General features: G+C 46.7%; 1 protein-coding gene across 1 annotated transcript in view; it reads right to left on the bottom strand.

Moving 5' to 3' along the window:
- TMEM132C (transmembrane protein 132C) overlaps positions 1-11320 on the bottom strand; it is a 213259-nt gene extending 201939 nt beyond the window's left edge. Inside the window, exons 1-2 of the mRNA XM_065417982.1 lie at positions 11269-11320; positions 7869-8757 (exon numbers count right to left, since the gene is read on the bottom strand). Of these exons, the coding sequence (XP_065274054.1) occupies positions 7869-8757; positions 11269-11320 (941 nt within the window). The remainder of the gene's footprint in view (positions 1-7868; positions 8758-11268) is intronic.
- Between the last annotated feature and the right edge of the window lie 1504 nt (positions 11321-12824).

Below are 12824 nucleotides of genomic sequence, written 5' to 3' on the forward strand. Positions count from 1 at the left end.
GGCAGACAAACACAGAGGGATGTGAAACACAGACACAGAGAGGTGAAGTGACTTGCTCAAGACCACACAGCAGGACAGCAGCAGAGCTGGGAATAGGACCCAGGATTCTTGACTCCAGGCCCATTATTCAGATCCCCCAATCATTGATCAGGGCCCAATTGTAGTGGACACTGAACAATGAAATATACACATACTTCTACATGACCCCAGGAGCAATAAATCATAGACCTGGCCAGGTTTTGCAAGGGACACAGGGAAAACGGACCTAACCCACTGACTCTGGCGCAGTGCATACTTTACGGGCCTGATCCAATGCCCCCGGAAGTCAATAAAAAGACTCTCTTGGACTTCACTTGGGACCAGCTCAGAGCCCACTTAGCTCCTAAGAGACTTTGATCACAGGCTCATACACACGAGATCCTCTCAGGGGACCATCTTGAACATTGACCGAACTATTATAATCTTCCAGCTTTGCTTAATAACTTTATTGCTTAAAGTTCTTCCAATATCTTCTCTTTGTACGCATAACCTCATTTTGAGTGGCTTAGGTAACTCCTGTTGAAAGTGCTACATTGCTTCATGGTATCTGTTTACAATGGAAGTTTGAATGGAGAGAGGATGCCCCCAAAATTGGAACAAACGGCAGCTCACACTATCCCTTTTCATTGCTCAGGGTGTATGTGATAGAGGGTCCCTCCCTACACGCAACACAAAGCATTTCTTACACAGTAAGGCCGTGTCTACACTACCACTTTGGTATAACTCACGTTGCTCAGTGTTATGAATAAGCCACTCCAAGTGATGAAAGTTACAGAGACCTAAGCACCGGTGTGGTACATCGGCGGGAGAGTTTCTCCTGCCAACATAGCTACGGCCTCTCATGGAGGTGAATTTATTATGCCGGTAGAACAGGGGCTGGAAAACTTTTTGGCCTGAGGGCCGCATCGGGTTTCTGAAATTATATGGAGGGCTGGTTAGGGGAGGCTGTGCCTCCACAAACAGCTAGGGGTGGCCCGCCCCCTGCCCGCATCGGTCCCCCCTTCCCCCCCCCGCTTCTCGCCTCCTGATAGCCCCCCAGACTCCTGCCCTATCCAACCGCCCCGTTCTCTGGGGACCCCTGCCCCTCCACCCCCCCCCCCACTCTCCGTCCCCTGCCTCTGGACCCCCTGCCCCATCCAAGCTGACCACCCCATCTCCCTGACCGCCCCCAGATCCCTGCCCCTAACTGCCCCCCGCCCCTAATTTTCCCCCACCCCTAATTTCCCCCCGCCACTCCACCCAACCCCCCCTCCTTCCTGACTGTGGGACCCCTGCCCCATCCAACCACCCCTTCTCCCTAACCGCCCCCAGACACCCCACCCCTGACTGCCTCCCGCAGCCCCATCCAACCCCTCCTCTCCTTCCTGACCGACCCCTGAGACCCCGTTCCCATTCAACTCCGTTCCCCGCCCTCTGACCGCCCCGACCCCTATCCACACCCCGAGCCTCTGCCCACCCCCCGAACTCCCCTGCCCAATATCCAACCTCCCCTGCTCCCTTACTGAGCTGCCTGGAGCACCGGTGGCTGGCAGTGCGGCTGCACCAAGACAGGCAGCCGCGTAGCACACAGCACTGGGTCAGGCCCCGGCTCTGCAGCTGCGCTGCCCCAGGAGCTCGCTGCTCCGCCACCCAAAGCATTGCGCCGGCGCCAGAGCAAGCTGAGGCTATGGAGGAGGGAGAACAGCAGGGGAAGGGCCAGGGGCGAGCCTCCCGGGCCAGGAGCTCAGGGGCCGGGCAGGACGGTCCCGCGGGCCGGATGTGGCCCGCAGGCTGTAGTTTGCCCACCACACGTGCTACAACTGTAGTGCTTCTAGCGTAGACTATCCCTAAGTGTTAGCCAGGCACCAGGGAAAGACGTCTCTTTGTTCCTCGGAACACAGAATGCAAATCTAAAGAGAAGGTCTAATTCCAGAGCAAAAAGGAAACTTCGTTTTCGGAGGTCATGTCAGTTTTCTTTTCACTTTTGCATAATAGCTAAAGCTGTGGGGCTGGAATATGGAAGTCAAGATCACCTTTACAAGTGAAAATGGAACATGAAATAATAAAGACGATGGAAACAAGTCCTAAGGCTTCAAGCTCTTTTCTCTCCAGATGTGGATTGAATTGCTTTTATGCTTCCATGTTTCATAACAATAGTGAAATCACTTTTAAATATTTAAGTGCTGTAGAGCTGCATGTGAACAGGAAAATGTTTTGATGTGATTCACATCTGAAAACACACATAGGCACACAAAAGAGAACTCTTTCCCCCGCCCTCCCATCCCTCTCTGTGCCTTGTTGTATTTCAAATGAAGAGAGATTAAAGTAGGGTGTGTATGGGGAAGCGGGAGGCTTTTGGTTTTAGATTCCAAAAGATTCCACTTCAGGAAACCAATTTTTGTTTAGTGGGTTCGGATAATTCACCCCAGAATTTCAAGTTACTTCAAAATATACAACAAATTCAACTCATACGGCATTTCTGATTACAGCCACACTTCAGTGCTCGTGTGTGTGTAGGTTTTTAGCTATTAATAACTCCAGCAGCATTCTCGATCGTGTGTGATACAGCAGTGCTGTCAATACTCATTAGGAACTGACATACAAAGCTGCCTCGGCTGATCTGTTTAATAGCTTTCCTCACTGCATTTATCCTTCATCCCTCTTCCAATCTGTAGATTTATTATCACTGCTAATTATCCATTGTCCTGTGTTGACTTGTTTGCTGGAAACAGGTAATTCAATAACACTGCAACCCTTCAGTGCAATTTTCTTTCCACCTGAAAGACCCGTAATTAACCATCTTGAGTGGGAAAGAACTAGTCAAGTTTTTCTAATCAGGGCAGATAACTTCATCTCCTTTCCATATACTTATCCTGCTCAGTGCTTTCTGTAAAGCGGGTTAGCCGGTCGTTCAGCACCTTCGACAGCAAGTTAGAGATTAGCTGCTGCCTAGCAAGGTAGCTCAAAACACTAATGTTCCTAGCTTTAATGCTTTGGCCCGCTGCTGTTTAGCCTCTGCCAGATCAAATGTGGCACCACACACGATGAAAAACAGATGGAAGGACCCTTTAATAGTGCAGTCATTGGAAGAGTATTTAGAGCTATAGAACAAAACCACCACCATACACAGGCTAAGATTATCAAAGCAACCTAACAGGGGATTGGTCCTGCTTTGAGCAGGGGGCTGGACTAGATGACCTCCTGAGGTCCCTTCCAACCCTGATATTCTATGATTCAGCTGCCCAAGTCCCAACACCACAGATAAAAATAGAGCGTCCAAATTCACTAGCCGGAGCACACACAAACACTTGTACATTTTTACAGTTAATCTCCTTAGAATAGCCTTCTTTTTGCTGGTATGATTTTTTTTCTGTTTGCAGAGTGCTGTAAATTTACAAGCACGTAGAAGAAAAGGTCCATGCTCTAAGGACTTCTCAATCTACTCCATGTATACAATCAGGGCTGGCTCCAGGTTTTTTGCCGCCCCAAGCAAACAAAAAACGGGGGGGGGGGGAAGAAAGGAGTGCCGCCCCTTGAAAAGTGCCGCCCGCAAAGGGCCCGAATGCCGCCCCTTGAAAAGGCTGCCCCAAGCACGTGCTTGGAACGCTGGTGCCTAGAGCCGGCCCTGCATGCAATACGCCCAGCGATAGCTCACACAAAGGCTTGCAGATCGAAAGATCAACACAAACCCTCCGTCGGTGTCAGTCGGGATAGCTGTGTGGGAGTCAACCCTGCTATGTCGATTTACACCAGCCCCAGAAAGCAAGTGGAAGAGCAATGAGATGCGGGTTAATGCTACACTCTGGCCTTTCTGGGGATAGCTTATGCTGTTACAGGTGGATTACTTATGTAAAGAGATACAACAGCTACTCTGCTTATCTCCCATGCCCACAATGTTATCTCAACAGCTAGAGGAACCAAGAATTTTCCTTACTAACAGTCAGCATTAGGTGTGACTCATTTCTCTTTTTGTGGCTCTGTCTCTCTTCCCTCTGCAGAAGTGCATGGACTGACAGGTGAGTCTATCTTTCATTCAATTATTTCTTCTGCTCCTCTCACCAAGTCTTTCCTGGTGGTATTATAACTGCAAATACTTTGCATTCTTGGAACAACTTTCCATCAGAGGAGCGCAAGTGTTTTGGGAACATAAATGAACTAAGCCTCACAACCGCCTGAAAGGTAAGGAAGCAATACAACCCCATTTTACAGACAGGGATATCGAGGCATGGAGCTAATAAGTGACTTGCCCAAGGTCATCCGACTGGTCAGTGGCAGAGCTGTGAATAGCACCTTGATCTGCTGTCTGTCAGTGATGCTCTTTAATGATTTCACAATGGGCTCGGTAAGTAAAAAAAGGGGCTTGTGCGGGAAGGGAAGCTCTCTGTATAGTTGAGCAGCATTCCAATCACGTTAATATACTTCACTCCATGCCACATTAGTCATTTTCTTTGACTGTATCGCCGTTCTTGGGTTGATACATTTACAAATACAGTAACAGGATTCTGAATTAAGATATAATTTAAGAACAGTTTCATTTCCAGTGATTTGTGGCGATTAGGTCATTTAGACCAATTTACTTTACTTTTGCCAGAGAAGATTTGTGGCTATTCCCCGCCCCCCCACCATCCAGCAATGATCACACACTGTTTGCCTCAGTGCTGGGTGTTTGAAAAACTCAGCGAATAACATACAAAAAAAAGCAGGAAATAAACAAATTCACCATGCCCGGGGACAACATGCAGCGTGTGTTTCTTTAGGATCATTGAATGTGAATGCATGTCATAGGATGTAGGGTTTGCTTTCGCAGGAACCCATGTACAGCCATCTACATCACCAGGCAAATGGCCACAGAGAAGGTTAAAGCAGCCTGTAGGCAGCCTTAACATACACACTGGCCATTTTCCGTGTTTCTTTTTTTAAAAGACATAGACAGCCCATAGAGGCATGGGCCAAACTCTCCTCTCAGATACATCCACGTACCACTACTGAAGTCAATGGATTTACACCCGCATAACAGAGTCGAACCTGGCCTCACCTGCCATTCAGTAAACAAAGGAGAGATAAATCTTAGCAGCTAACAGACTGGGCCACATCGTTTATGCCTCAGGAGATAGTGCCACATTATTTTCCGCCAGTGAATATCACCTGTCACTTCATATTCTGGTGTTCTATGAGGGGCTAAGACAAGGCCCTGAGCCCTTCCATAGGGCTACTCTCCTGTAGCTACCCCATGCTTCCACCTGACACCTGAACAAAAATAACTGTATGGAGCAATTCCTTCAGCCCCACCAGCCTCCAGTCTCCACTGAGTAGAAGAGTGGCTTGGACGGCTGTTTCTCCTCCCACCTGGATTTGGCGTCCTGCAGGCTGGAGAAAGAACACAGGGTAGCGTCGCTCCCCGGCTCCCAAGGTGCCACCCCTTGCGGATATCGGTCTGCCTCAACTCCCTCCACGTCACTGAGTCTGGGCCCAAGCTAGACAGGAGGTCTAACCAAGAGCTCTCTGGGCTGCCCTTCCCTTCCAGAGCAACTTAACTCTGCATTCCATAGGATGCTGCAGGACCTGAAACACCACAAGGACTTTCCCTGTTTTACCCTCGTCCACTGGCTCATCCTTTGAGCAGTCCAGCTCTAATGGCTCAGGCCACCCTGCCTCTGCCTTGTGCCCCAGAGCCAGTGAGCTCACCTGGGTCCCTCAGTTCCATCCATGGAGCCACTTCCTGAGGATACTGCTCACATGCCAGAACTCACAGGCACCTGGGCCAAGCAAATATACAGGTTATAAATTCTGATGGTGGGTGTGATGCTGGAAGACCAGGGGCCAGCTCTTGCCAAGGCTTTGAGCCTCAGCAGAGCACTGACAAATTCATTTCTGGGAACCAATCCAGCTCACCTGTGTGTTAGTACGGTTAAGATGGATATTGGACATATATGATTATTCACCTTATAAGAAAAAAACCCAGTATAACTAGAGCTGTGAAAATCACTGAGTTTTCAGTTCAGTGGCCAAAGATTTTTTTGAAATCCCCACCACCACCAATCAAAATAATTTGGCGAATTCGACCCAAATTTGCCAAATGTTTCAGTCAACCTGCATCTGCATTCTTCTGTGGGGGAAAAAGATGTATCTGAAAAAAATTTGCCAGCTTTAAGTACAACCTGTTCTGAAAATCATCATCAACAACCAGTTTTGTCCATTACAGCGGGTAGAACAGGCAACGTCTGATGTCTGCTCTTTCCATTTCTGGCTATTACGCCACTGAGCACATAAACAGCATCCACGCCCAGACAATCTGAATCCTTTCCGAGCTAAGAAGTATATCATCAGATTTCAATGAGGGCGTCTATCTCTAACTCACTTTTGAGGGAGATAAAAGGAAGCGACACACATATTTCAAAGGGATATCCCTGCCCACGCAAAAATAACACACCAGATTTGTCTCCTTTGGATTTCTTCTTTCATCACAGCTATGCTTGTTCTAAGGAACACATCTTGTCTTCACGGTTTGTGAATAATGATTTTAAATAAAAAAGCAGCAGAGACAGGAAGAAGCTTCTTCTAACTCAGAGGTTCCACTCAGTAAACAGGTAGCCTGCGGATTATCTCACCAACTAAACCAAAGCTGCAAATATCAGAACGCTTCCGGGATTCCTAAAATTCCCCTGTTTTAATAAGAGCCTTTTATCTTCCAAGCGACACTTCCTTCCCTACAGGCTATTCTTGTCAGCAGTTGTCAACTATGTATTCATCTAATTCATATGAGCCTTAGACATAAATACTTTCATGTGCAGAATTCTACGGGAAACCCTGGCTGCTTGAAGCTTTAAAAGAACAATTGTTGCTTATCACTATTGAAATTTCTCTTAAACGTAAAGCCTGGTAACAGGAAAGGGGATCCATCAAATATTTTGGGGATTAGTTAGTCTGTCGGTCTTTTTCACCCTCAAAAGATTGTCATCTGGTTGGTAGGAAAATTGCTAACATATCAAATAGGAAGGAAACACGTTGACTTTTGTTCTGATCCACTAGGGCAATGCTTATGTTCCTATGTACTGCCTTTGCCGATCCTTTCCCAAAGAATGAACTTAACGTCCCTCAAAATCAATAGCAACATCAAACATATTAAATTAAGACCAAACAAACAGGCAAGTGTGCAGCCCAAAAAAACTGCTGCTTAAACAAGTAAAAGATGGAGCCATTCCCTTGAAGTTCTCATGACAAAACCATTGTGTGGGAAGGCAAAGCTGTGCCATGTCATTTGCATCAAAGGCAAGTAAATGAAGTTTGCCATGCCAGATGTTTTGCTACATTTAAATGTTGTGCCTGAGGGGACGGAGGGGGGTGGGGAAGGGGCAGGGGGGAAAGAAAGGGGGTGGGGTGGGGGGGAGAAGACGGATTCTAAGGACTTGCCTAAATGCTGTCTTGCCACTCATTAAATCACCAATCTAATGTGCTGTAGAGTCACACTCTATGCCCCAACTGGCCATGTGGACCCTGCTACTACGCATTAAAAGTTCAGGAGTATACTTTTGACATGATGCTTGTTTCAGCTACTGTGATGCATGACTGTCCATCATTCCACAGCAATGCCCACAGTAGGCAGCACCCCTCTTGTGAATTGGGCACTCATTCTAGAACCTTGGTGTGTTTTAGGGGTGTGGAATGCCAGCGAGGATTTATTTAATGTCCTCTCTGTCTATGGGGTTGGGGGGTGAAGAGATGAGAAGCGGGTTGCAATTAGGGGTCAGTTGTAACTATGAGTCCACCCCACAAACTAGCTTAGGCTACTCCCCCTTTACATAAGCGTTCGCTACTGATGGAGAAACAGAGGCAAAACCAACCTACCGTACCTCAGTACGAACTGTTCCACCGTGGAATTGTTAGCGAGAGTCACAAAGACATTCACAACTTCTCCTTGCTTGACCGGTTTCGATGGCAGCCAGATGACAACATTACTGTCCAACCTCAGCTCTGTCAGCTGAGAACTCTCCGGGGCTCGATAGAGGCTCACAGAGCCAATCCTCTGCAAGTGGGACATGGTCTCGTCAGTACCATCCTTCCCTGGCCGGATGGCATTCCCCTTCCGCACATCCTCAGTGGTGCACTCCCCGGTCTCGTCCCCTGGCTGGATGGTGTAGTACAGTTCCACAGGGCTCCCTTCAGACTGATCCGTCGCTTTCTTGCGGCCGGCCACCACCGTGGGGGGGTTAAACCAGCTCAGCAGGAGTTCCAGCTCGGCCACGCACAATCCCAGATCCCCCTTCAGCCGGCAGCTGCCTCGGACTTCCCTCGTCTCGCGGAAGGCAAACACCCGCAGACAAGGCAGCCTCTCCGTGGTACTGTAGTCATCCCAGTCCCTGCCCACAACGTAGAACAGGATCTGGACTTTGGGCTTGCTCAGGTAAATTTTGTCACTCATGATGCAGGCTTTAAGTCTCCAGTTAAAAGTAAACTTGCTGGTGGAGCCAAAAAAGTTTGAGGTTAACAGTAGGTCATGGGGCACTGCTTGTTCAACGGAAAAAGGTCCATAGCTGGCATTTAATACAGGTGGCCTCTTGGCTTTATATGGAAAAAAGGACTCCACCCGGGATTGCAAACTAGAGTTTCTCATGAAATCCTGATTGGCTTCTTTAAGAAAAAAGGAAGTCTCAGCACTGAAGATCCGATAGCTCACAGGTAGATATGTTGGTAAAGAAGAAAATCTCTGTATATTGTCCAAGATCCCTCGACAATCTGTCACTATTAATAATAATAATACAAAAAGTTAGTAACCTGGAGCTTCATGGATTAGGCCAAAAGCAATGTATTGGTTCAAAATAAAAGGTTTCTCTTGACTCTAATGGAGCCACCTGCCACATTATTGTTCAATTAGTTGTGATAGAAAAATTATTACAGTTAAACGCTGGATTCTTCAGTATGTCACATGCATGGCAGAAAATATAGGCATTAATCCTGCCCTGTATTTATACATTATTTCAACATAAAATATATATACACACACACACACAGGGGTCTTCAGCATGATACATTTGTCTAGATTTAACTTAATTCAATGCTGTACATCAGGGTTGGCCAACCTGAGCCTGAGAAGGAGCCAGAATTTACCAATGTACATTGCCAAAGAGCCACAGTAATAAGTCAGCAGCCCACCACCACCACCAACTCCCCCCCCACCACCCGCTCCCAGCGACTCTCGCCTACCGGCAGCCCCGCCACCTCCCCCTCCCTCCCCACACCTCCCGATCAGCTGTTTCATGGCTTGCAGGAGGCTCTGGTAGGGAGGGGGAGGAGTGAGGGCACGGCAGGCTCAGGGGAGGGGGCGGGAAGGGGTGGAGTGGGGACAGGGCCTGTGGCAGAGCCAGGGGTTGAGCAGTGAGCACCCCCTGGCACATTGGAAAGTTGGCACCTGGAGCTCCAGCCCCAGAGTCGGTGCCTATACAAGGAGCCACATATTAACTTCTGAAGAGCCGCATGTGGCCACCCCTGCTGTACATCCACTAATTAATCCTCATAACACTCATCATTACCTCCAATTTACAGATGGGGAAACGGAAGCAGAACAGTTCAGTGACTTTTGCCCAGGGCCACCGATGAAGTCTGTGTTGGAGCCAGGATTAAAAAAACAACAACACACACATGAGTTCCTGAACTACACTGCTTCCCTGACTGATTGCAATGTTTGTCACCGATGTGCCTTGTAAGGTGGCCATCCATCCTGTTTTCTGGGACAACCTCAGTTTCCTTAAGGTGATCTCATATCCCAGACACACTGCTTCTCCCCAACCATTTTCAGGGTGCACCAAATGGCAGCACTGCACTACAAAAGTGCTTTTGACGCAATGTGATGAAGATGCATCAAAATATCATCAAGTTGAAATATGATACACTGACATCACAGGAGAGGAGTTTGCTTCACTGGAGAAACACACATTGACAACTCTACCCTGGCCTAGATGGAAAAAGGGTAGCTAATTCTCCATGGCTGTTTAATCCCTGACATGTCTGATGAGTCTCCAAACAAGGATGCGAATTCCAGTGCAGAAATAGATCTACTAGAAATCAGCCTGAAACCACCATTTCTTAAGAAAAAACTTCCAAAAAGTAATCAATGAGCTTTTGGTCACTACCTGCGGAACCAGTAGCTTAGAAGTGAACAGCATTGCATTCCACTATAGCCAAATCTCTGACATTCCTCATTCACGTGTCACAGACCCTGGAACTGCTGCTGTTACTGTATTTCTCAGGTATCTCCACTGCTGGTATGTTTTTGGTCATTGTAGCCAGGGTCACAGTTGGCAGCCAATAGTGACAAACGGGCCTTCTAAAAACAAAGATCTCACACCCACAAAATTCCTCCAGTAAGTAAAACATTTTTTCACTGCCTGAGCCCTTGGCACTGAAGTCATCTCCCGCAGCAGACTTCTGAGGGATGTCAGGACGTATTAGCACTACAGGGTAGTATTTGCTGGACATACCTGTCACACTCCCCAGGCAAAGACTTAAACTGGTCTAGTTAACTCACTTTGTGAAACATCAATAAAACTACTACAACTTTGCACAAGCCTTGAAGGCGACAACACAAAAAGTTCATTCATAAATTGGTAGAGTCCTTTTCTTTCCCATCTACTCTGCCTTCTTATAAACTTTCTTTCTGCCTTTTTAGTCTCTGTTTAATCACAGCATGCACAAAGCATTCAGTACATTGGTAAGTTCCACTCACCCATAGCTCTTGAAATCCTGCTAATCACTTTCACTGTAGGAACACTGGCTAGCAGATCAAAGTTAGTTTCTGCTCTACAGCCAAAGAGAGACTGCTCTGCAGATTGCTTTTCAAAAGAAATGACAAACATTTCTCCCGCCCCCCTTCTGCCATCCAGAAACCTTGTTTCTGGGTCACTAATTCTAGCAGCATGGTTTACAGCTCTATCGTTTAAGGTTGTGCTGGTATCTCCTATTTTCAGGGCTATAGAGGCATCATGCTACAGACACCCCTATGTGTGTAATATATGTAATATCTATAAAATCTCAAATCTGTAATGTATATGACAACCCTGTGTGTGCTAGATCTCACACACAGGAGTGTCATATCAATAAAATCAGTAATAAAAATGGGTGCCAAGGTTTTGGCAGGCAGGGCCTCGGCTGAGCAGATTTTTTCTTTTAATCAAAAATTGATTTGGCTGTTTTAATAATTGTCAATTAGATGTCTATTGAGGCAAATAGATAGGTGATATTTTTCTCACCAACAACCCTGCCTACTCACACTACTAAGACTGACCAAAACTGCAAATGAGAAGGTCATGCAAGACAGTATCAAAAGCCTTACTAAAGTCAAGATATACCATATCTACCGCTTCCCCCCATTCACAAGGCTTGTTACCCTATCAAAGAAAGCTATCAGGTTGGTTTGACATGATTTGTTCTTGGCAAATCCATGCTCTTATCACCTTATTATCTTCTAGGTGTTTGTAGAGCTGCATCAGCTTCAAGGGCATTATAGCACTATACCAGTTTACATCAGTTGAGGATCGGGCCCTAAAATCTTTACACTAGAATCTCTGAATGGTGAACAGTCACTCCCAGGGATTTTGATATCTGCTCAAGGTTCTCAGAGGTTCTTTGGTATAAGCCCTGATTCTGTAAAGAGATCATTCCTTGTAGATTCTTACTCCCTTGTGGAGTTCCATCAAAGTCAAGGCATAAGAGAGAATCAGAGACATAATCAGGACACCAGATATGGCCTGGAGTCGGCTGATGTGCAGAACCTCCCCCTCTCCCCACCCAATACTTATGGAAGTTCCAACTAGGAAGTGAAACCTGTAACCAAGGTCCATGTCTGGAGGATTTTTCCAAGCAGTAGGCTCACTGTCCTTTTAGCATGCCTGGCTGCTAGTATTTTAATTATCTAGTAAAACCTAATTAAATGTTTTCAAGTAATACATAATCAATATCAGTCATTGCAGCAAATGACTCCTGCTGACAAGTAGACAACTTCATTACAGTTTTTCTGAGTGAGCATAATGTGAGCACACTGGCACCAGCAACCCCTGCAGGAGTGAATAACTTTGAAGAATAAGAAAGAATCTCGCGTTGCCTGGGACTTACGGGGGGGAGGGGTGTATGGGAGGGAACACTGCACAGACAGACGAGGTGGGTGAGGTAATATCTTTTATTGGACCAACTTCTGCTAGTGAGAAAGACAAGCTTTCAAGCTACACAGAGCTCTTCTTCTCTGTATCAGGGGGTAGCCGTGTTAGTCTGTGTAGCTCATAAGCTTGTCTCTTTCACCAGCAGAAATTGGTTCAATAAAAGATATTACCTCACCCCACCTTGTCTCTCTAATATCCTGGGACCAACACAGCTAAAACAGACAGAAGACAAGGACCATAACTTTGAAACGATCATTTAAGGTGATGTGCATTCATATTTAATTCATACACCGGAATAGATGGTGGAATTAGTATCCTTGCAATTAAGCAAATTGCCATTAACAGTCAGAAAACACTAAAACTGGGGGTTGGAGGGGGAGTTTGGCAGGCCTAGGGCTGTGCCTATGGAAACCCCAGTGAGGTGTAAATTACCAATGCAAGACCCTCTCTGTCAGCTGGAGTCACCTTTAAAATAGGTCAGTTTAACATACTGTTGCAATGTTACAAGACTTAAATTCCTGGTGTGCATTGTAATTCTGCAGGAAAAGAATGCTACAGATGACACTTGCTGCACAGTTTTCCCCTTAGCTGCACCAAAATATTAGTCTATTAGGGTTAGACCACGGAGTTACCAAGAGCCCTGGAATAGCGAGCACC

The sequence above is a fragment of the Emys orbicularis genome, chromosome 16 (assembly GCF_028017835.1).
Source record: "Emys orbicularis isolate rEmyOrb1 chromosome 16, rEmyOrb1.hap1, whole genome shotgun sequence".
Taxonomy (NCBI): domain Eukaryota; kingdom Metazoa; phylum Chordata; order Testudines; family Emydidae; genus Emys; species Emys orbicularis.